A 25,864-nucleotide genomic window follows, 5' to 3' on the forward strand; every position below is an offset into this window, starting at 1 on the left:
GTTCAGGCTGTGGCTTCTGCTCTCTCTGGTTGTCTTATTGACTTTTATTTATTCAGGGTAACACAATTGAGACCAGGGTCTCTTTACCAATGATGCCCTGAATACAACATGTTTCTCACCAACAGGAACAAAAATTAACATTACAATAAAATAATCACCTGGTTCATGACTTTATTCATTATTGTGTTTATCAGCTTCTCCTGTTGCGCAGACCTTTGATGTGCTAAATTACAGGCTGGAGGGCTGGGGCTGTGGCTGGTAAGGAGAGCTGGGGCCGTGGCTGGTAAGGAGGGTTGTGGCTGGTAAGGAGGGCTGGGGCTGTGGCTGTGGCTGGTAAGGAGGGCTGTGGCTGTGGTTGGTAAGGAGGGCTGTAGCTGGTAAGGGGCTGGGGCTGTGGCTGTAGGAGGGCTGTGGCTGGTAAGAGACTGGGGCTTGTGGCGGGGGGGGTGGTAAGGAGGGCTTGGCTGTAAGGTGGTATGGGGCTGTGGCTGGTAAGGAGGGTTGTGGCTGGTGAGGAGGGCTGGGGCTGTGGCTGGTAAGGAGAGCTGGGGCTGTGGCTGGTAAGGAAGGCCCGGTCTGTGACTGGCTAGAAGGGCTGGGGCTGTGGCTAGTTAGGGGGTGACTCAGCAGGGTTAGTGGCACAACCATAAAATTATGAATATAACACATATATGTATATACGTACGTAAATAGATTTTCATCAGTGGAGAGAATGCTGTATTCATTAGCAGTTTGTAGGGGGCCCACGGTCTCCTCTGTAGAAAATAAACCCTGGTTTCTAAGCTCTTGAGTACAGTTCAGTTTAGACAGTGCTCACACACCCTCAAGGCATTCTATGGGGCTTCTCTGTCGTTCTGAATATCATTTCCGAGGTAAAATCAATTTTCAGATGTGCTCCACTGGCGCTGACGAGACATATGACTCAACAGTGTAAACTGCTGTTTACTCTAGTTCTGTACTGTAATCTCATCGCTGCTGGTTTTATAAACATAGTACAGTGTTGTAGAGCGTTCAGTACATTTACTTTTCCCATTTGCTTTCTTTGTAGTACTGATCTCCTTAAACAGTCTATTAGARTCAGTCAGGTTTTATAACATGTCTCTCTGCCTTCTCTTCATGGGATAAAATAGTGTATGATGAGTCCATACACTACATATTTCCGAACATACTTACATTTGATTGATGGAAATCATTTCAGAACTGTGTCTTATTTTCACCATCAAAGCCTCTGTTTTTGTGCGGTTCACTATGACCATGCGGTGTCCAGGCAACAGTCACTGTGWCACACCCGCGAGTAGCATTACTGTGTTATAGTGAGTCAAGTATTGTTGCTTTTCCTTCCAAAAGAAATGAGTATTTAAATAATTTATGTTATCTCTGTTGTTTTATCCCCACAGTGCTTCTCCTACAGGTGTTTATTTGTGTTGTGTGGGTTGAGCTGTACAGAGTCAGGTTTGTGGTGGTGTTGCCCTGTCGTGTTGACACAGGCCTGTTATCTCTCTATGATGCTGTGCTGTGACGTGTTTCCATGGTGCGTAACCACGGTGATGGTGTTAGCTGATGATCTCTGACTGTATCAAGTGCACTGTGTGTCTGTGTGTCTTGACTCCTGTCTCAACGAGGGAGGCTACGGTATGTGTCTGAATATCACAGAGGGGTTCAATGGAACGAAAGCCTGTCACAATTCTTTTAATTTCAGGTTGATGTTTGAAGCCATAAAGCCAGATAAGTTTGCTTTGGTTAAGATACACTAATTATGTCACAGCACATCCACATCTGGAGAAGGAGATTCCTATACATGGTACAGTATGGATGAGGAGAGGAACAGCTGTGCCAATATYATATGTTGCTGAACCTCAGTCAATTCTCCTGAAAACCAATACAAATCATCTGAGTCCAAATAGGACACTCCCATGACTTATCTGTTYTGTGTGGCATCTTTCATGTTCTAACTGACAATCAGCAGGAACTGTTTTACTCCTATAACGTGAGGTGAGGTGATCATCAGCCCAAACAATTAGTTTGATTAGGTTATATTTCAACAGAGAAATATTGATATCCAGACCTCTTAATAASTCAGCTTTGGTACTGACCAGCCAGAAGAGAGGAGCCAGTTAGTCAGCCCTCTAACAGACCTGATAACGTCCCCCAGATGATGCCTGGTGACTGGGCAGCATCATGTTCTGTAGCACCAGAAACGGAATGAGGAAACAAGTTTACTAATGGCCTGATTTGTGGATCAATGTGCAGAAGAGAGCGCCAGGCGTTTTGAAAGTGCTCTGGTCTGACAGAGAGATGCCTGGATGGAATCCTGTGGTTGTTTCTGATTGTGTTCACTTGTACAGTTAAACATTGTAAAAGTAATGTGATACAGTACACAGGCAGAGTTGTGGCAGTGACTCCAGTACAGTAGTTCAGTGCCTATAAATGTGAGGTAGTGCCTCGAATATATGAATTCTAAAATAAAATATTTTGACTTAATGTCTGATTCCATTGGTTGTGTGTGCCATTATTTCTGTCAGTCGTTTTCTCTTACTTTCACATGCAGGCAGCAACCAGGTGCCTCATCTGCAGTGTGTAMTTCAATGTCTGGTTAGCAGAGGTGTATCAAAATGTGGGAACATTTGACCTTGTTCATTATAGATGAGCCAGGCGGTACAAAACAATTCAAACGTTACTCAAGGTTTCTGCTCCTATGGTGAGAATGGAAGTGGTTGCCTTCCTGTTATAATGATGTTAATGTATGGCTCCACAGTCCACTAGTTTTCTAAATGAWTTTTCTTATTTTTACCATTTCACTGTAAATGGTATGTCATCCGCACTGAGTGTCATCATATTCAACGGAACAGTGTGTAACGTAGAATTCCAAATACTGAATTATGACAGGGAAGTATTGTATGTTTCTACTGTGGTACTCTGTTTAGCAGGAGTTTAGCCCATGTAAATAATCTGTAGCCAATGTCCCTGTTTCCAGCTACACAGTTTCTTCATTGTACATCATAATATCAATGAATAAAACCCAAAACGTTGTCTTTAATGTGATGCCTCTTGGCAGTGAACTTGGTAGGGGAAACTCCCATGAAGTCAAGGGCCAATTAGGCTCCCTACCCAGAATACTCATGGTCCACACAAACAGCAACACAGTCGTGAAMAGGGCACAACACTGCCTCTTCCCCCTCAGGAMGCTGAAAAGACTTGGCATGAGTCCTCAGATCCTCAAAAAGTTCTACAGCTGCACCATTGAGAGCATCTTGACTGGCTACATCACTGCTTGGAATGGCAACTGCTTGGCATCCAACTGCAAGGCGCTACAGAGGATAGCGCGTACAACCCAGTACGTCACTGGTGCCGAGCTCCCTGTAAACAAGGACCTCTATACCAGGCGGTGTCAGAGGAAGGCCCTACAACTTTTCAAAGACTCCAGCTTCTACCCCCAAGCTTTAAGACTGCTAAATAGCTTGTTACTGTTTATTATCTGTCCCTACCTATATGTACATATTTACCTCAATTACCTTGTACCCATGCATGTCGACTCAGTACAGGTACCCTGTGTATATAACCAAGTTATTGTTGCTCATTGTCTATTTATTCCTTGTGTTATTACTTAAATTATTTAGACTAGTTCTCAATTTGTTTTATCTCTGCATTGTTGGGAAGGGCCCGTAAGTAAGTATTTCACTGCTAGTCTGCACCTGTTTTTTAAGAAGCATGTGACAAATACAATTTGATTGATTTGATTTGATTTTGAATGCCTAGCCCTGAACTCTGCTCTTAGTTAATTGAGAGGTAATYCGTTCAGGTTCACCAACCAGAACCCAGGGAGAAGCAGGGTTTGATGAGCTTGTTTCAAAAACCCATTGTGGCTATTTGAATATAACCCAGATACACATATTGAACTAAATGGTTTTCTCTTCTCATCTTGTGGCRTTCCCTGGCCTCTACAGTATTTGCATTCATAGATGTGTCATGCCCCAATAACTGCTTCCTTACCTATGCATATTTTCTGCTTCTTTTTCCGATTCTGTTTTCTTGATAGTTCATTTTATATTATTGTCAATATTCATGCATACATCATTGGGTTTGTTTTGTTTGGGACGGTTTTGATTATTCCTGGAGTTCTGGGTTTGTTGCTGCACTTTGGTTCTTTGTGAGGCATACAGTAATAKACTACTACATCTCTAGATGCTTTTATAGTTTATTTCATGGTTGTAAATGAGGTTATTCAAAAATGTATACGTTTAGAGCTAAGGTCAACATCCTATCACAATACTCAGGGCTTTACTTATGTATTTATCAAAATATCAAGGTTGTCTTTTGTTTTTGGAGGTAATTTAAAAATCGAATCTCTGAGATCTAGTTCTGTCTGGATGGTAGAATCATTCATTAGGGACATCAGAAGGAGAAAGTGTGTAAGGTACAGTACACCGTTTAATTCATCACTTATTTACCAGCCAAACTTGATTAGAGCGCTGAGCCTTTGACAGGAGCCCAGAGGGATTCTATAAAAGCCTCTGAAACACTATCTGCACTAATTGAGTTTAAGGGTGAGGCAATTAAAACGATGAACACTATTCATGCACTATAGATAAACAAGAGGAAACATTTTAGTATCAGTAGTGCATGTTCTCGAAGGAAGTGCATGTTCTCGAAGGAACTACTCAGACCGGTTGTAAGTGTCCGCAGACAAATAGTGAAAAATGGACGTCATTACATCCTCATAAGAGGTAATGATAATGAGAACATAATATCTCCTCTGCATCTTCCCAAGATGATTCAATCATTTTCTGATACATACGATCATACAACAGGATGATACACCTCTTCAACGATGCACACTACTGCTGGATATCTTGTTTGTCTTAATTCTTCCTAAGCAGTAGAAAAAGAACATGAAGTTGTGACTGGAGAACTTGTGAACACAGACAATAGAATGAATTCCACCACCACTGAGTATTATTCTTAGTCCACATCCCACACTAACATCAAACGCTAACATCTATTTGTTGGCTTGTTTCTTATCGTATTACAAGACAAAGACCACTGTTAGTAAGGCTTGAGTGACGTGGGTAAATATGTGAATGTACTGTATGCACACGAAGATGAATACCCGGCTGCACTCACACCCACCCATGCATTCTCACATGCACATGCARGCACACACAAACACACACATACAGTTGAGTTATAGGCTACATGCTAAGTCTAGATCTGAGGAGTGCATAAAAGCTTTTCCAGCTGAGAACATGGCGATGATGACTAACTAACACAGGAGCAGAGTCGTTCATTTATAGACTCAGCTGCTGCTTCTGCTGCCTTCCACTGCTCTGCCTGGCTGCCTCACCATCCATTAGGAAATTGGGAGCTAAGCTAAAACTTCACAAACTCAATTAGCTCTCTCTCTCTTTCTGATCTCTCTCTCTCTCTTTCTAATCTCTCTCTCCAAATTTTCAGTAAAATGAGATACTCATTAAGGCCTACCTCTCCGTCAGTTTCTTTCATAGTTTGTCAGAGGATAGAGAGAATCACATAACTTAACTCATACTACATCAACCTTCTATATGGCTATTGCAATTAACCCGGTAACCTACAATGGTATTACAATGTACCTACAGCTATATCACTAACGTTAATCCTACAATGGTATTACAATGTACCTACAGCTATATCACTAACCGTTAATCCTACAATGGTATTCAATGTACCTACAGCTATAAAACAACCGTTAACCCTACAATGGTATTACAATGTACCTACAGCTATAACACTAACCTTTAACCCAACAATGGTATACAATGTACCTACAGCTATAACACTAACCGTTAACCCAACAATGGTATTACAATGTACACAGCTATAAAACTAACCGTTAATCCTACAATGGTATTACAATGCACCTACAGCTATATCACTAACCGTTAACCCAACAATGGTATTACAATGTACCACAGCTATAAAACTAACCGTTAACCCTACAATGGTATTACAATGTACCTACAGCTATAACACTAACCTTTAACCCAACAATGGTATTACAATGTACCTACAGCTATAACACTAACCGTAACCCAACAATGGTATTACAATGTACCTACAGCTATAAACTAACCGTTAACCCAACAATGGTATTACAATGTACCTACAGCTGTAACACTAACCTTTAACCCAACAATGGTATTACAATGTACCTACAGCTGTAACACTAACCTTTAACCCTACAATGGTATTACAATGTACCTACAGTTATAACACTAACCGTTAATCCTACAATGGTATTACAATGTACCTACAGCTATAACACTAACCGTTAACCCAACAATGGTATTACAATGTACCTACAGCTATAACACTAACCTTTAACCCTACAATGGTATTACAATGTACCTACAGCTATAACACTAACCGTTAATCCTACAATGGTATTACAATGTACCTACAGTTATAACACTAACCGTTAATCCTACAATGGTATTACAATGGACCTACAGCTATAAAACTAACCGTTAATCCTACAATGGTATTACAATGTACCTACAGCTATAAAACTAACCGTTAACCCTACAATGGTATTACAATGTACCTACAGCTATAAAACTAACCGTTAACCCTACAATGGTATTACAATGTACCTACAGCTATAAAACTAACCGTTAACCCTACAATGGTATTACAATGTACCTACAGCTATAAAACTAACCGTTAACCCTACAATGGTATTACAATGTACCTACAGCTATAAAACTAACCGTTAACCCTACAATGGTATTACAATGTACCTACAGCTATAAAACTAACCGTTAATCCTACAATGGTATTACAATGTACCTACAGCTATAAAACTAACCGTTAACCCTACAATGGTATTACAATGTACCTACAGCTATAAAACTAACCGTTAACCCTACAATGGTATTACAATGTACCTACAGCTATAAAACTAACCGTTAACCCTACAATGGTATTACAATGTACCTACAGCTATAAAACTAACCGTTAACCCTACAATGGTATTACAATGTACCTACAGCTATAAAACTAACCGTAACCCTACAATGGTATTACAATGTACCTACAGCTATAACACTAACCTTTAACCCTACAATGGTATTACAATGTACCTACAGCTATAAAACTAACCGTTAATCCTACAATGGTATTACAATGTACCTACAGTTATAACACTAACCTTTAACCCTACAATGGTATTTACAATGCACCTACAGCTATAAAACTAACCGTTAACCTTACAATGGTATTACAATGTACCTACAGCTATAAAACTAACCGTTAACCTTACAATGGTATTACAATGTACCTACAGCTGTAATCCTAACTGCAACTCTAACCCTAAAATTGTATTACAATGTACATACAGCTGTAATGCTAACAGCAATCCTGACCCTAACCATAGAATGGTATCACAATGTTCCTACAGCTGTCATGCTAACAGCAATCCTGACCCTAAAATTGTATAACAATATACCTATAGCTGTAATGCTAACTGTAACCCTGACCCTAACCCTAATCTTGCAATATATCTTAACCTAACCTCAGCTGTTATCCATAACCCTGCAGAGTTGTGGTTGATAGTTTGAGCATCTACAGACCATCGATAGATGCTCTATCCAAATAAAGTGGGACCCTGGATTAGATGCTAAATCAAATACAACAATAAATGCATCAATTGTTTTTACATACAAAACATATTCAATTTGTGAAGACGTTCATTTAACCTAGTATTTATCAAGACTGTATGAAATGGGCTCCTGAGCAGAGCAGCGGTCTAAGGCACTGKATCTCAGTGCTAGAGGTGTCACTACAGACACCCTGGTTCAAATCCAGGCTGTATTCACAACCAGCCGTGATTGGGGGTCCCATAGGGCGGCACACAATTGGCCCAGCGTTGTCTGGGTTTGGCCGGTGTAGGCCGTCATTGTAAATAAGAATTTGTTCTTAACTGACTTGCCTGGTTAAATAAAGGTTAAATAAAAATGGATGAGCTGTGCGTTTAATACAAAATAGTTGTCTGTGTCTGCCACCTACTGGTACAAATTTGTGGAGCAGGCTGTTCAATGATGTCACTCAATAATGTGAAGGAAAATAGACCATGTTTGGATAGAAGGAGTTGGCCATAGTTTCAACTCTSATTCCAAAGGAAATTAGTATTCAGTTGCTTTAGAAATATACTTTTTCACTCTGAAATGAAATTTGCCAGTTTACCGTATTTCTATTTGGTACAGAGTATAATGTATGAATGTAATAGAGTATGAATGTAATTGCCTGACGGGACACACAAATAATTGGGGGTTAGTACACTGAAGATTATTAATAGATTATTTTTGTCACCATGTGTCATTTGAAATCCATGGCCCTTTGGCAGTTTATAATAAGTGGGACAGTAACATTTGGGTTTGGGAAATAAGGATGGTATTTAAAGGTCCAATGCTGCCATTTGTATCTCAATATAAATGTTCTGGGTAAAAATGCAATACCTGTGAATGTTTTCAACTAAAATGGTAAAAAATATAAAATAAAATAGCTTCTTAGCAAGCAAGAATTTAGCAAGGACTGTCTGGTATTGGGCTGGGTGGGCAGGGGAAAACTGAAAACTAGAGAGGTTTGGCAGAGAGGTTTGGAACTCTCTTTCTTATTGGTCTATTAACGAATTTACTGCCTGATAATGTCACCAGGCAGGCCAAAACTCCATCCCACCAAAACAGGCTGAAATCTTTTTAAACAGCTTACACTAAAAAGGAAATTAACATAATGTTCACAATTTCACAGTATTATTCCAACCTCATGGTGTGGGAAATATATATAAAACACAGCAAAATCACACTTTTGACTGCACTGGGTCTTTAATTTGTAGTTTAGAATGAAAATGAAAGTCAGGAGATTAGATGCATTTCAGCGTTTTTATTTGAGCACTCAAAAGAAAGTATTCATCACAACCATGTTATGTGTCCATCGCAGCCATAGATTTATCTTTAAGACTACGACCAGGGCTTGGACACACAGGGCTTATCCACATGACAAATGGAAACCGTTATGAGATCATATTCCAGGCTAGAACGTGCATTTGATACCATTTGATAATTGTTAACACGATTTGATCATATTTTGTGTCTGCAAATGAACAACTTTCAATTGGTTTTATGTGAAGAGAGTTCTACATTTTGTTTTATGTCATGCAACACTAAACAGAGGTGTTCTGGACCACAACGTCAAGCTATCATCAAAACTGAAACCATAAGTAACTCTTGTCTGAAATGTTGAGACACCACTTAGACAGCACTCACAAATGTCTGACTGACAAAGAGTGGTGTCAGGGGGAAATCAGCCCTGTGAATCCAAGCCCAGTTAGAGAGGTGACATTGTGACATGTGAAATAGTGCTGTCATGTCCAGTTGCCAGGTTTGTGTTGAGGATAGTCTACATGCTGGGAATAAAGGTACTTTGTCCTCTTATTCAACACAGGCTGTAAAAAGAGGTGAAACAAGAACATCAGAATGTTTCATGACCACACACAATGACTGTGCAACTTATCATGAGGTGAATATTACACATTATATGACCGTAGACACACTTTATTGGGGGGGGGGGGGTGGGGGGGGGGGGTGCATCTTGAAAGAGCCAACAGTTCACAGTGCATTTCTCATGTGAGTGAGATGGGACTCTTGTCCATGTGCAGTAGATATACAGTGCAACACATCATTTACTTACCTGAGGTTTCATACAAAATATAAAGTCTGTATCACTACAATTATGTGGTTTCAAACAGAGGTCACATTGAGCTAGCCAAATGTGATGCTATGATATGAAATGATTTCCAATACATGTTTTGTTGATTGAATTACAGTGATATGGTTATATCCACTCTTGGCAAACAAGCAAATTAGATTGTATTTAACTGTAAAAGGTGATATTGATGAAAGGAGTCACCACCATTAAAACGCAACTGTATCTTCTGTGCAGTAGCTAACCCAAAACCCACGTAGCTAGCTTTAAAGTAGCCGGTGAATACTACCATTTAGATTGCTTAACACTGCCATTGGTCGAGTCTGTTAGACAACTACTGCTCTAGGTTTGTGTTCAGGAACATGAGTGGAGAACAAGAGATAGTCAAACTATAGTCATATCACTGACCCTCTTCACAATCAGTAGCACAAACACACGCGGCACACACACAAGCACACACATACGTACAAACACACGCACACAACACACACACACACACACACACACACACACACACACACACACACACACACACACACACACACACACACACACACACACACACACACACACACACCTTATCTTAATGTTCATTATACAGTAGTGACAGACAACAGAGGGCTGTGACCGAGATGTTGTCCCCCTGCCCCACCCTTGTCCCATGGGTCGCAGCTCCTCCACTGTGGTCCAGTCATCCAGCAGTTTATGGTTCCTCAGACGGCTCTGCTTCCTGTGGCTGAGCTCCAGCACTGTGCTGCAGCCTCCTCCAGGACCCCCTGCACCCCCAAGGCCCCCAGCAACCCCTGTACCTCCAGCCCCATTCTCCCCTGCCCCCTCAGCCCCACGGTTCAGCTTCCTCTGCCTCTGCTCCCGGGCCCACGCCAGGTGGCGCCGGCGCTCCGTCCTGTTCCAGTAGCGGCCTGCCCAGGCCTCCCCGCGGGCCTCCTCGTCCGTGGTGACCTCACTGCGCTCGTCAGCCAGCCGTGAGGCCCGTGCCTTCAGGAGCTGGTTCCTCACAGCCCGGGGATTCCCAGAGAGACCCCTCCTGGAGCGGGCAGAGGGCCCATCCAGCGTGCTATAGAGGGGACCGCAGGGACAMTCTGCTTGGGGCCAGTCCCCACCAATGTGAGGATGTCCCAGTGTCGCAAACTGACGCCAGTCTGCTGGCTCCTTCCCAGGCTGTTTCTTTGAGGGACTCTTGGAAAGACCCTGTTTCTCACTGTTATATTCCTCAATGGCCATACTGCTTCTGTGGTCATCCACACATCCTTGCCAGGTGCCTTCCACATGGTCACTCAGTGGACATCTCCTCTTCTCACTGATGTCTGTGTTGAACCCCCTGTTGTATTGTCCTGTGCCAGAGTTCTCAGTGGGCACGGCTAAGTGGTTTGGGCTGCTGGGCGGTTGTCGGTTTACGTGCCTGTATTTCCCTGTGGCAGTGTTCCCAGGCAGGGCTGGGTGGCTGGCCCGTCTCCTGTCTGATAAGTCATGCACCGTGTGGCTGCGGCTGGGAAGGTCCTCAGAAGAGTGCTTGTTCAGCATCAATGCTCTCCTCTGGCAGGGTTCTGTACGGCAGCTGGAGGCAGCAACCCTAGGAGCAAACCCGGTGCCATGCCTGCTCAGCTGGGGGCTCCTGGCTTTGCGGAACTGAATYGAGCTACTACCCATGGTGCACTGGTGGGTCATGGCTGTGTGAACTCCGTCTGCGGCTCTGCCAGCCTGGGGGTCACAGGTCAGGGTCTCAGGGATGGACTCTAGGTCCCAGCGAGACTTTGATCTCTGTTCCCGGGGCACGACGCGACTCCGGTAGTTGTGGATCCTCCCATCTATAATCTTCTGGAAGTGGCGGAACTCCCCTGTGCTGACGCTGTGGAAGCCAGAGTCACTGAGCTCTGATGAAAGGAGGGACTCAGAGGAGGGAGAGCTTCCCCGGCTGGTGTTTCCTGGAGGAGAGGACATAGGGGCCTCTACCCCCTCCTCTGTCTCTGGGTCAGACAGGTCCCCCTGGTGGAGGCTGCCATCGGTGCAGCCCAGGCCACTGTCAAGCTCGTGGAGGGGTAGGTAATTCAGAGGCCTGTCCAGCCAGTGGCCCTCATATTCACTCTGAAATAGAGGATGGAAGAKACATTGGTTGTTATACTTGTGAATGTCTATGACCACGTGTTCAAATAGACACATTTTTTCTATCTTTTTATTTCTTACAGTACCTGGCTCAGGAAGCTGCTAGGCTCATCATTATCAGTGTTACAGCAGCCAATCAGACAGTTCCTGTTATTGGGCTGGTTATTCATCATCTCTGGATCCTATCAGTATAGGTGAACATAAGGAGTGGATACACAAGTCTTAGATATCAATGGGATGTACAAAATCTAGGCTAGACTCATAAACAGATGTAGGATCTTAATTTGATCACCCTTTTAGAGGAGAATGTAGAACTTGTCTATTTGAGGTATAAAAATACTTCTGAAGTTTGTCATTTCCACTTAGAAATGGTAGACTTGATTCTCCCTTACAATTTTTTTTACCAACCCCGACAAACATGTCCATTCATTATAATCCACATAATACATTTCCCATTGCTGCAGGATTATTTTCCTGCTGTAGCAAACCGGCTCAAATTAATAACTCACATCATCATACTCTATCCTGTTAATGTCCTCCAGATTGTAGGCAACACTGGGGAGGTATCCATTGGCTGCATAGAGTTCTGGTGGAAGGGTCATGTGATCATAGTAAGGTCTGTGGAGAATGAGGTCATCACATATGAAAACATGGCTGTTTCACACCGTAGGCATTTTAAGCGTAAGTGACTATGTTTACACATTAGACTGGTTCAAGTCAGTGGTTCCATTCAATTCTAACACCACTTCTGTATACATCTCACGGCTATACTCTAAATGACATAACCCAGAGCCTCAAACATGGGACATCACTGGTTCAATATAACTGGGTCACTAATCTGCCATTATWCTTGCATACACAAGCAAATAAAGAGACAGAGAACAAGTAGAGAGGCCCAAACCTAGCAGCACATACCCAGAAGCGTAGGCACCGAGGCCAGGTCCGGCCCCCTCCACCCCCCCTAGGGCCCTCAGAGCCTCCCAGGATTGCTGCTCCGTCTGGGTGCCACAGTCAGACACTGGGTACTGGGAGTGATGACGCCTTCTTCCTCGCCGGTGCCTCCCCTCAATCTGCGTAGTGACTGGCTGCTCATAGCCGTCCCCCCGGAACTGCAATGTCTCTCGGTGGCTGAGATGGGACAGGTCACGCCCTTTGACCTGGGAGACATATGAACATGCAAGGTCAGATGTAGAGGAAGTGAGGTAGTTGAGTTTTGCTGGTTCACTGATATGCTCTGTTTCATGCCATCTGATATCTTATGTCTGTTTTGTCTTTTGTTAGACACAAGGACATCACAGGACCGGGATAGCACAGTTGATTTAATGTACAGTATATGTGTGGGCCATGTCCCATCGAACAAAAGCACTCTGATGTAAAGAATAATAGAGCATCAACACCTCAATAAAGATCATGTTTGGAAGTGGCAGACAGTACTGTAAGCAGACATTAGCTTCTTGTTATTATAATGCGTGAAGTCTCATGGGTCTAGAAATGTAGGCCAGCTGAGCTGGACTGATTCTCGCCATGGATTCTGGGCCGTGCTTTCTGGCTCATCTGAAAAGCTTTGTGCTCAACAAAACCCTAGAGATGCAAGTCAGGAAGATCTTTTCCACCCCACTGCACTCTAGGGCTGTCCCCGGCTTTAAAAAATCTGGGTGGACCGAGAGTCATCTGCTCTTTTGACCAATCGATTGTTTGACATTTTAAAACGCATATTTTTCAATATATAGACACATCTTAAGTGTTTAAATCATATCAACTATATCAACTGATGCTTTAAGCACTGTTTCGCTTTTAGGATCTGTTTGATGAAATAGTTAAGACACACAAAGAACTAGAGAGAGTACGACCACAATTGATTTGATTGTGCAGGGCCGGGCTCAGACTTGATGTGCTGGGTTAAAAAAAATCACAGCCAGTGTCTGTGTGACTAGTACCCGTTGTCTCTCTCTCCTCCCTGCTGCAGTGACCACCACCAAACATCAACAGTGTTTATCGCGCTGTCCATGTAGCTGAAGATGCAACATAATTACAGCCATTTCTGACTGAAAAGTTATGTTACCGAAATCCTTCACTTCTTAAAACTTCTTATGGCTGGGGGCAGTATTGAGTAGCTTGGATGAATAAGGTGCCCAGAGGTTCCCAGAGTAAATGGCCTGCTACTCAGTCCCAGTTGCTAATATATGCATATTATTAGTGTATTTGGATAGAAAACACTCTGAAGTGTCTAAAACTGTTTGAATGATGTCTGTGAGTATAACAGAACTCATATGGCAGGCAAAAACCTGAGACAAAATCCAACCAGGAAGTGGGAAATCTGAGGTTGGTCGTTTTTCAACTCATTCCCTATTGAAGATACAGTGGGATATGGGTCATTTTGCACTTCCCAAGGCTTCCACTAGATGTCAACAGTCTATAGAACCTTGTTTGATGCTTCTAGTGTGAAGTGGGGCCGAATGAGAGGGGAATGAGTCAGAGGTCCGGCAGAATGCTTTGAGCTCGTGACGCTCGTTCACGTGAGAGCGAGCTCTGTTCCATTTGCTTTTCTGAAGACAAAGGAATTCTCCGGTTGGAACATTATTGAAGATTTATATTAAAAACATCCTAAAGATTGATTCTATACATCGTTTGACATGTTTCTACAGACTGTAAATGGAACTTTTTGACATTTCGTCTGCTCCTAGTGAACGCGCTTCGTGACTTTGGATTTGTTTACAAAACGTGCTAACAAAAGTAGCTATTTGGACATAAATGATGGACATTATCGAACAAAACAAACATTTATTGTGGAACTGGGATTCCTGGGAGTGCATTCTGATGAAGATCATCAAAGGTAAGTGAATGTTTATAATGTTATTTCTGACATCTTTTGACTGCGCAATATGGCAGATATCTTTTTGTCTTGATTGGGCTCTGAGCGCCGTACTCAGATTTTTGCATGGTTTGCTTTTTCCGTAAAGCTGTTTTGAAATCTGACACAGCGGTTGCATTAAGGAGAAGTGGATCTAAAATTCCATGWATAACACTTGTATCTTTGATCAACGTTTATTATGAGTATTTCTGGAAATTGATGTGGCTCTCTGCAAAATCACTGGATGTTTTTGGAACTACTGAACATAACGCGCCAATGTATACTGAGATTTTTTGATACAAATATGAACTTTACCGAACAAAACATACATGTATTGTGTAACATGAAGTCCTATGAGTGTCATCTGATGAAGATCATCAAAGGTTGGTGATTAATTTTATCTCTATTTCTGCTTTTTGTGACTCCTGTCTTTGGCTGGAAAAATGGCTGTGTTTTTCTGTGACTTGGCGGTGACCTAACATAATCGTTTGTGGTGCTTTCGCTGTAAAGCCTTTTTGAAATCATACACTGTGGTGGGATTAACAACAAGATTACCTTTAAAATGGTATAAGATACTTGTATGTTTGAGGAATTTTAATTATGAGATTTCTGTTGTTTGAATTTGGCGCCCTGCACTTTCACTGGCTGTTGTCATATCGATCCCATTAACGGGATCTCAGCCATAAGAAGTTTAAGGAAAAAACATTCCCTATTCCCTCAACCGTTGCTCTCTTTATGTGACACATGTGTGCATCGGAAGCAAGTGACCAATAGGGCCTGACCTACAGCATATCATAATCACATCAATAAAATGGTTATAACAATCTCAGAACACATGTGACAGCAAAATGGATGCAAAGGACGTGACAAATGAACTTGACACGGGAATGTTTACTGGTTGCTCAGGAGGTAAAGGGGAAGTCAGATGTGTGGAATACATTTGACTAGTTGTGGAAAATACTGGAGATCAATAAATAAAATTAAAATAAGAAGCAAGCACTGCGTGTAACGTTCGTCATTAGAATGAGACCAAGGTGCAGCGTGGTCGGCGTACATTTTCCTTTAATTTTAAAATGTTCCACCAAAAAACAACTCAACGAACGTAAAGCTAGTAGTGCAAACACATGCAACACAAAAAGACAAGATCCCACAACAGAAAATGGGAAAAAGGCTGCCTAAGTATGATTCCCAATCACAGACAACGATAGACAGCTCCTCTGATTGGGAACCATACTCGGCCAAAAACAAAGAAATAGACAACATAGAATGCCCACCCCAAATCACACCCTGACCTAACCAAATAGAGAAATAAAACGGCTCTCTAAGGTCAGGGTGTGATACTGCGTGTATATTATGTGTGCCAAACAGGTGCTGTTAGATTACAATATAATTTTCCTGACCGTTTGGAAGAATGTAAACAAAACAAAATAAATTATAAACGTACCAGAGAGTCTGCTGTAATGTGTTTTGTAAAGCCTTTATTACACCAAAGACTAAAAACAGTCACATTCATTCCTGAATACAATTTCCGAAATGGAATGGCTTATTTATTGCTTATGCTAATTATTCAAGGATCGCATTGTGATGTTTTCGAATCATGAATGACTTGTATACAGTGTGATGACATTAACAAGTTAATGATTGATTGATACAGTAGCCTATATAAGTATTGAAATATAGGCCAAAGTAAGTTACGGTATCAAGACTAAACAGGATGCGCTCTTAGGCCTACAGCTCAATGGTGGTTACACAAGGATTATATATAAGATTACTAATGATAATGACGTTACTTATTATTATAATGATGATCATAATAATAATAGTAATAATAACAATAAGAAGTGTCACGACTCCCACCGAAGGTGGCTCCTCTTCCTGTTCGGGCGGCGCTCGGCGGTCGTCGTCACCGGTCTACTAGCTGCCACCGATCCCCTTTTCCTTTTCTGTTAGTTTTGTGTTATTGGTTACACCTGTTTCTTGTTTGGGGTTTGGTTAGGGCTATTTGTGCGGGCTTGTTCCTCTGTTCGTTTTGTGGATATGCATTTTCCTTATTTTCTCCGGACTGTTTGGGTCCTGTTTTTGGGCCGGTCATTTGTATGCGCCTGGTGTTTTTGGCGTGACTGTTTCTGTCACCGGAATAAATACGATTGTCCTAAACCCTCTGCTCTCTGCGCCTGACTCCGCACCCACTACTCCTAGAAGTCGTAACAAGAAGGAGATAAAAAAAAAGGAAGATCAATGTTATTGCTATAAATATAATTTTGGAACAGTGTAAACAACACAAAATAAGTTATAAACAATACCAGAGGCTGTTCTAACGAGAGAAAAAAGGTGTAAAGCCTTTATTACAGCAAAGTAAAGATAAAAAATAGCCGAATTTGTGAAATCGTTTATCCAACATGTTGTGATTGGGTGAGGCTTGGTGCTCACGGAATCAGTAGGCTACTAAACAAACACTCAAACAGGCAACAGAAGTAGTATCTGTCTTATTTCTGTAGATATGCAGTACCAATCAAAATTTTGGACACACCTACTCATTTACAGTGGCTTGCGAAAGTATTCACCCCCTTGGCATTTTTCCAATTTTGTTGCATTACGATCTGGAATTAAAATAGATTTTTGGGGGGTTTGTATCATTTCACTTACACAACATGCCTACCACTTTGAAGATGCAAAATATTTTTGATTGTGGAACAAATAAGAAATAAGACAAAAAAACAGAAAGCTTGAGCACGCAAAATATTACTTTGTAGAGCCACCTTTTGCAGCAATTACAGCTGCAAGTCTCTTGGGGGTATGTCTCTATAAACTTGGCACATCTAGCCACTGGGATTTTTGCCCATTCTTCAAGGCAAAACTGCTCCAGCTCCTTCAAGTTGGATGGGTTCCGCTGGTGTACAGCAATCTTTAAGTCATACCACAGATTATCAATTGGATTGAGGTCTAGGCTTTGACTAGGCCATTCCAAGATATTTAAATGTTTCCCCTTAAACTACTCAAGTGTTGCTTTAGCAGTATGCTTAGGGTCATTGTCCAGTTTCCCTCAAGAATTTCCCTGTATTTAGTACCATCCATTCCTTAAATTCTGACCAGTTTCCCAGTCCCTGTCGATAAAAAATATCCCCACAGCATGATGCTGCCACCACCATGCTTCACTGTGGGGATGGTGTTCTCGGAGGGATGAGAGGTGTTGGGTTTGCGCCAGACATAGTGTTTTCTTCGATGGCCAAAAAACACATATGGAATCATGTAGTAACCAAAAAAGTGTTAAACAAATCAAAAMATATTTTTTTTATATATTTTCTTCAAAGTAGCCACCCTTTGCCTTGATGACAGCTTTGCACACTCTTGGCATTCTCTCAACCAGCTTCACCTAGAATGCTTTTCAAACAGTCTTGAAGGAGTTCATACATCTGCTGAGCACTTGTTGGCTGCTTTTCCTTCACTCTGCGGTCCAACTCATCCCAAACCATCTCAATTTGGTAGAGCACTCTGCGGTCCCGTGTGGCTCAGTTGGTAGAGCATGGCGCTTGCAACGCCAGGGTTGTGGGTTCATTCCCCACGGGGGGACCAGGATGAATATGTATGAACTTTCCAATTTGTAAGTCGCTCTGGATAAGAGCGTCTGCTAAATGACTTAAATGTTAAATGTAAATGTAATTTGGTTGAAGTCAAATCAAATCAAATCAAATCAAATTTTATTAGTCACATACACATGGTTAGCAGATGTTAATGCGAGTGTAGCGAAATGCTTGTGCTTCTAGTTCCGACAATGCAGTAATAACAACAAGTAATCTAACCTAACAATTCCACAACTACTACCTTATACACACAAGTGTAAAGGGATAAAGAATATGTACATAAAGATATATGAATGAGTGATGGTACAGACGGCATTAGGCAAGATTGCCAGTAGATGTTTTGCTACACTTAGAGTACGGCTATAACATATGAGCTTATTAGTATGCTAGGGATGTAACATAATAGTGGTCCATTAGTTTTAAAGTGGCTTAGTGGTACGTATTACATATAAGATGGCAGATGCAGTATGAATGATATCTAGAGTACAGTATTACACTATACATATGGGAGATTGGAACCTGAGTAGGGTAGTGGTAGAAATTTATATTAAAGGCTGGCATTGTTTTAAGTGGCTAAGCGGATACATTTCTACATAATTCTCATCAATTCCCCATTTTTTAAAGTGGCTGAGGAGTTGAGTCCAGTAGTTGGCCAGCGGCCCGCTAAATGTTGTGTGGCCTTTTAACAGTCTGATGGCCATTGAGATAGAAGCTGTTTTTTCAGTCTCTCGGTCCCTGCTGTTTGATGCACCTTGTTACGGACCTCGCCTTCTTGGATGATAGCGGGCGTGACAGGCAGTGCCCGTACCAGGCGGTGATACAGCCCGACAGGATGCTCTCGATTGTGCATCTGTAGAAGTTTGGTGAGTGCTTTTTGGTGACAAGCCGAATTCTTCAGCCTCCTGAGGTTGAAGAGGCGCTGCTGCACCTTCTTCACAACGCTGTCTGTGTGGGTGGACCAATTTCAGTTTGTCCGTGATGTGTACACCAGAGGAACTTAAACTTTCCCCCTTCTCCACTACTGACCGTCGATGTGGATGGGGGGTGCTCCCTCTGCTGTTTCCTGAAGTCCACAATTCATCTCCTTGTGTTTTGTTGACGTTGAGTGTGAGGTTATTTTTCCTGACACACACACTCCGAGGGCCTCACCTTCCCTCCCTGTAGGGCGTCTCGCGTTGTTGTAATCAAGCCTACCACTGTAGTGTCATCCGCAAACTTGATGATGAGTTGGAGGCGTGCATGGCCACGCAGTTCGTGGGTGAACAGGGAGCTAACAGGAGAGGCTCAGAACGCACCCTTGTGGCGGCCCCAGTGTTGAGGATCAGCGGGGTGGAGATGTTGGTTACCTACCATCACCACCTGGGGGCCGGCCCGTCAGGAAGTCCAGGACCCAGTTGCACAGGGCGGGGTCGAGACCCCAGGGTCTCGAGCTTGATGACGAGTTTGGAGGTACTTATGGTGTTAAATGCTGAGCTGTAATCGATGAACAGCATTTCTCACATAGTATTCCTCTTTTGTCCAGAATGGGTTAGGCAGTGTGCAGTGTGGTTTGCGATTGCGTCGTCTGTGGACCTATTGGGGTCGGTACGAGCAAATTGGAGTGGGTCTAGGGTGTCCGGTTAGGGTGGAGGTGATATGGTCTTGCGACTAGTCTCTCAAAGCACTTCATTGATGAACGGAAGTGAGTGCTACGGGGCGGTAAGTCGTTTAGCTCAGTTACCTTAGCTTTCTTGGAACAGAAAACAATGGTGGCCCTCTTGAAGCATGTGGGAACAGCGACTGGGATAAGGATTGATTGAATATGTCCGTAAACACACCAGCCAGCTGGTCTGCGCATGCTCTGGGGACGCGGTGGAATGCCGTCTGGGCCTGCAGCCTTGCGAGGGTTAACACGTTTAAATGTTTTACTCACCTCGGCTGCAGTGAAGGAGAGCCGCAGGTTTTTGGTAGCGGGGCCGTGTCAGTGGCACTGTATTGTCCTCAAAGCGGGCAAAAAAGTTATTTAGCCTGTCTGGGACAAGACATCCTGGTCGCCGACGGGGCTGGTTTTCTTTTTGTAATCCGTGATAGACTGTAGACCCTGCCACATACCTCTTGTGTCTGAGCTGTTGAATTGCGACTCTTTTTTGTCTCTGTACTGGGACTTAGCCGTTTTGATTGCCTTGCGGAGAGAATAGCTACACTGTTTGTATTCGGTCATGTTTCCGGTCACCTTGCCCTGGTTAAAAGCAGTGGTTCGCGCTTTCAGTTTCACGCGAATGCTGCCGTCAATCCACGGTTTCTGGTTTGGGAATGTTTTAATCGTTGCTGTGGGTACGACATCGTCAATGCACTTCTAATGAACTGCCTCACCGAATCAGCTATTCGTCCATGTTTTGTTGGACGCAATGCGGAACATATTCCAATCCGCGTGATCGAAGCAGTCTTGAAGCGTGGAATCAGATTGGTCGGACCAGCGTTGAACAGACCTTAGCGCGGGAGCTTGTTGTTTTAGTTTCTGTTTGTAGGCTGGAATCAACAAAATGGAGTCGTGGTCAGCTTTTCCGAAAGGAGGGCGGGGGAGGGCCTTATATGCGTCGCGGAAGTTAGTGTAACAATGATCCAGGGTTTTACCAGCCCTGGTAGCACAATCGATATGCTGATAGAATTTAGGGAGTTTTGTTTTTAGATTAGCCTTGTTAAAATCCCCAGCTACMATGAATGCAGCCTCAGGGTGTGTGGTTTCCAGTTTACAAAGAGTCAGATAAAGTTCGTTCAGGGCCATCGATGTGTCTGCTTGGGGGGGAATATATACGGCTGTGATTATGATCGAAGAGAATTCCCTTGGTAGATAATGCGGTCGACATTTGATTCGGGGGATTGTGGAGGCCAGGTGATCTGATGCAGCACTCCATCACTCTCCTTCTTGGTCAGATAGTCCTTACACAGTCTGGAAGTGTGTTGGGTCATTGTCCTGTTGTAAACAAATGATAGTCCCACTAAGCGCAACCAGATGGGATGGCGTATCGCTGCAGAATGCTGTGTTAGCCATGCTGGTTAAGTGTGCCTTGAATTCTAAATAGATCACTGACAGTGTCACCAGCAAAGCACCCCCACACCATCACACCTCCTCCTCCATGGTTCACGGTGGGAATCACACATGCGTCTTACAAAGACACGGCAGCTGGAACCAAAAATCTCAAATTTGGACTCATCAGACCAAAGGACAGATGTCCACCGATCGAATGTCAATTGCTCGTGTTTCTTGGCCCAAGCAAGTCTCTTCTTCTTATTGGTGTCCTTTAGTAGTGGTTTCTTTGCAGCAATTCGACCATGAAGGCCTGATTCACGTAGTCTCCTCTGAACAGTTGATGTTGAGATGTATCTGTTACTTGAACTCTGTGAAGCATTTATTTGGGCTGCAATTTCTGAGGCTGGTAACTCTAATGAATCTTATTCTCTACATCAGAGGTAACGCTGGGTCTTCCTTTCCTGTGGTGGTCCTCATGAGAGCCAGTTTCAACATAACACTTGAAGTTTTTTGTGACTGCACTTGAAGAAACAGTTCTTGAAATTTTCCGCATTGACTGAACTTCATGTCTTTAAGTAATGATGGACTGTCGCTTCACTTTGCTTAATTGAGCTGTTCTTGCCATAATATGAACTTGGTCTTTTACCAAATAGGGCTATCTTCTGTATACCACCCCTACCTACTTTCTCCCGAGTGGCGCAGCGGTCTAAGGCATTTCATCTCAGTGCAAGAGGCATCACTAGAGTCCCTGGTTCGAATCCAGGCTGTATCACATCCGYCTGTGATTGAGAGTCCCATAGGGCGGCGCACAATTGGCCCAGGTTTGGCTGGGGTAGGCCGTCATTGTAAATAATAATTTGTTCTTAACTGACTTGCCTAGTTAAATAAAGGTAAAAACATATATTTTTTTWAATAATTACCTTGTCACATCACAGCTGATTGGCTCAAACGCATTAAGAAGGAATTCAATTCCACAAATGCATTCCAGGTGACTACCTCATGAAGCTGGTTGAGAGAACGTCAAGTGTGTGCATCTAGGCAAAGGGTGGCTACTTTGAAGAATCTCAAATATAAAATATATTTCTATTTGTTGAACACTTTTTTGGTTACTACATGATTCCATATGTGTTATTTCATGGTTTTGATGTCTTCACTATTATTCTACAATGTAGAAAATTGTAAAAATAAAGAAAAACCTTTGAATGAGTAGGTGTGTCCAAACTTTTGACTGGTACTGTACATGGATGTTTTTTAAAGCCAGGCACATTTAACAGCTAGTATATTGATTATAGACCTAAATAAATGGGGTTTCCTCTCTTCTCACTTTTCTTAGACAATAAAGCAAAGGCTTTTTTCTCGTCTCCTCATTCTGCTGCTGCCATTGTTCTCAACACCAATATGCTGTTTAACTGCTGTTATTCACATACAGAGCATTCGGAAAGTATTCAGATCCCTTTACTTTTTCCACATTTTGTTACTTTTAGGCCTTATTCTAAAATAGACTAAAATAAATGTTTTTCTCATCAATCTACACACAATACCCCATAATGACGAAGCAAAAACAGGTTTTTAGAAATGTTTCCAAATGTATAATAATAAAAAAAACTGAAATATCACATTTACTTAAGTATTAAATTAAGACCCTTTACTCAGTGCTTTGTTGAAGCACCTTTGGCAGTGATTACAGCCTCGAGTCTTCTTGGATATGAAGCTACAAGCTTGGCACACCTGTATTTGGGGAGTTTCTCCTATTCTTCTCTGCAGATCCTCTAGCTCTGTCAGGTTGGATGGGGAGCGTCGCTGAAACTGCCATTACAACACACCATGCCATGTTTCAGAACACCTTAAATCTGTCTAAATACCATCACAACCATGTGTTTCAATACTCCAGCAAAGTTAAGGTTTTGTGTCCTTTAAGGTGGTGGCAGTTCAGTTGCCACTAGTTTAGAGCACTTCATTTTAACAGTGTAAGCTTTCGGTTTGAATCATTTATTGCCACTGGGACACGCCGGTGTATCTGCTAAGCTACTTGCTGTACACTGTACTGCATGATGGTACACATGGATTGGATTGTGGGTTTACTAACGCGTTGGTTTGTTTGTTGACTATAACATTAATACGGTGACGATGTAGGCTGTGTAACAGTTAGCGGTCATGGTATGAAGGTTTGGCTTTGAGTAGTTTTTGCACCTGGTCACAGACAGCTGTTGTGTTCTGCACTGAAGTCCACAAGTGAAGGGAAAAGGTTAGAGGAGGAGAGCGAAAAGGAATTATATAACTAGCAAAGTGATGATGCTGTATGTGGCTGCTTTGGAAGTGAACTGTGTGTGCGGGTGATTCGGGGTGTATTCATTCCGCTGATTCTGTTGCAAAACGTTTCTTAAACGGAACGAAGCGGGGAGGGACCTACCTGATTTTGTCCAATAGAAACTCTTGTTTCAGTTGAAAAACMGAATGTTTTGCAACTGTTTGGACTAATGATTACACCCAAGATCAGCTAGATCCAGGCAATAGTGTGCATGGCCGTATTGAATGTGTCACTATCTGTCACCTTGATTACTCCAAATTGTCTCTTGACCTGTGCACCCACATTATAAACGTTCAATTGTAGGCTAAGTTGAAGCAACCTCATGATGGGTATAGGACAAATTTGAGTATCATATAGTTGCTTAAACCTATCGATGATACATTGCGCTGGGTGAATGGAATATAAATGACAGTCATCCAATATGCTGTAATAGAAATAAGGTTCAAGGCAGGCAGCCAGGTTGAGCAGCCATAGCTATTGCTAACAGTAGTTACTCCATTGACAATGGAGACATACACTCTATCAGGTCACCCATGAACACATTCACCSTCTGGTCACCAACGAGCAATCTTCTCTTAATGCACAGTATACAATTCTTTTGATGCATTACAATGCACAGTATCTGGACCATGGCTGCTGAATGTCCAGAGGCTGCTTGGGGCAAATAGAGATAGACAGCGTGTTGGTGAATAGTCGGCCTGTCTAGAGGCATCTACATGGCTTCCTGTGAGACCAGAGCAGGTCACCACAGCCACCATCAGTCCCTGTTAGCTACGCTTGAACACACACAGAAACTGCAGTAGTGGCTCTTAGACTGTTCTCTTCATGGACTATTTTTGCCAACACAAATACGGTATGCATGCTAAAGACCCTCAGTTATGCAAACACACTCAAACGAACGCACATGAGGTCATACCATAAATGTGTGCGTGACCACATAAACACGCACGCACACACACACACACACACACACACACTGTCTGCCCCGAGTCTTCAGATTACGTAGCCTGCGTATGCTGACTTTTCTGTGTGAAGGAAGACATGATGGTAACAGTATAGGCTGCTTTGTCTATAAGCACACAAATCCCAAAACAAAGGCACAGGTTGAACGCACTCATGTAAACACACACACACACAACCACCCTTACTTACCCCATTCCCATTGTCAGCCCACTGTCCCTGTCCAGAGAGCCGACAGCCCATGTCTGTGTCACTCTGGTGGAGGTCTGGCCGATCCACTTACAGCAGTGGAGGGGGAGAAAGGAGGAGGGAATGCCAGCTCGAAGGTAAGAGGAAGGTAGACAAGCCAGCTCGGAGGTATGAAGGATGAAACCAGTGCAGCAGTGCATCAATCCAATCTGTGCCAGAGTCCAGAGAAGAGGAAAGGCCGGCAGAAATGCCCCCCCTCCTCAAATGATAGAGAATGTGAGCCTTGTCAGTGCGTGGATTCTGCAGTGCTGGAGAATAGAACGCTGCTGTTACTCGCTTCACTTCTCTCTCATCCTCTCTCAGAGTCAGCCTCTGAGGCTCCACCCACGAACAGACCCTCTGCTCATGCATATTCAGCATCTGTCAACACCAATGAACCAATCCCAGAGCCAGAATGAGAGAGGGAGGGAGGCCTGTGGATGGTATTGGTTCAAAGGATCAGCAGTCAAACATTCATTCATTTATTCAGTCTTCCCCACAGTGTTTATCACCATTTGTACTTGATGAAAATGAAATGGTCTTTCCCTTTTTAAACCCCCTCCTCCCCAAACGAAGGTACAGTATGTTGGTAATTGCATGGCAGAGATTACTCCCATATCAATGTGATATTTTGCATTATGTTTATATTTGCCATTTTAATGATAGAAGCTAAGTGTGTCAGTAAACAAATACAGTATCTCATTATTATGCTTAAATATTCAAGTAGCTAACCCTTGGCAAGCACTCTTACCAGCTGTGGTATTATTGAATGCTGGGGAATTGGTTTAGTTATGGAACATTGTTGTAGTGGCATAAGGTGTCCAGAAGGAGAGGGAATTTTGCAAGAAACACTAATGCTGGTTAATGAGCTTTCATTCTAAACTCTAGGGAGAGAAAGGCATAAACACACATCCACCAGTACACATTCCTTCACATCACCTACAGCACCCGATGTCACAGGAAGGCCAAAAAGATCATCAAGGACAACAACCACCCGAGCCACTGCTTGTTCACCCTGCTATCATCCAGAAGGCGAGGTCAGTACAGGTGCATCAAAGCTGGGACCAAGA

The 25,864-nt window shown here is 42.8% G+C and overlaps 1 protein-coding gene across 1 annotated transcript; it reads right to left on the minus strand.

Moving 5' to 3' along the window:
* Positions 1–228: 228 nt before the first annotated feature.
* LOC111966923 (E3 ubiquitin-protein ligase PDZRN3-like) lies at positions 229–25,221 on the minus strand. The gene is made up of 6 exons (XM_023991870.1): positions 24,759–25,221; positions 12,772–13,013; positions 12,366–12,474; positions 11,943–12,038; positions 10,388–11,838; positions 229–607 (listed from the first exon to the last, which is right to left on the minus strand). The coding sequence occupies exons 1-6, from the start codon at positions 24,807–24,809 to the stop codon at positions 229–231; spliced, it is 2,328 nt and encodes a 775-aa protein (XP_023847638.1). The 5' UTR covers positions 24,810–25,221.
* Positions 25,222–25,864: the final 643 nt, after the last annotated feature.

This window comes from Salvelinus sp. IW2-2015, linkage group LG7, assembly GCF_002910315.2.
Source record: "Salvelinus sp. IW2-2015 linkage group LG7, ASM291031v2, whole genome shotgun sequence".
Taxonomy (NCBI): domain Eukaryota; kingdom Metazoa; phylum Chordata; class Actinopteri; order Salmoniformes; family Salmonidae; genus Salvelinus; species Salvelinus sp. IW2-2015.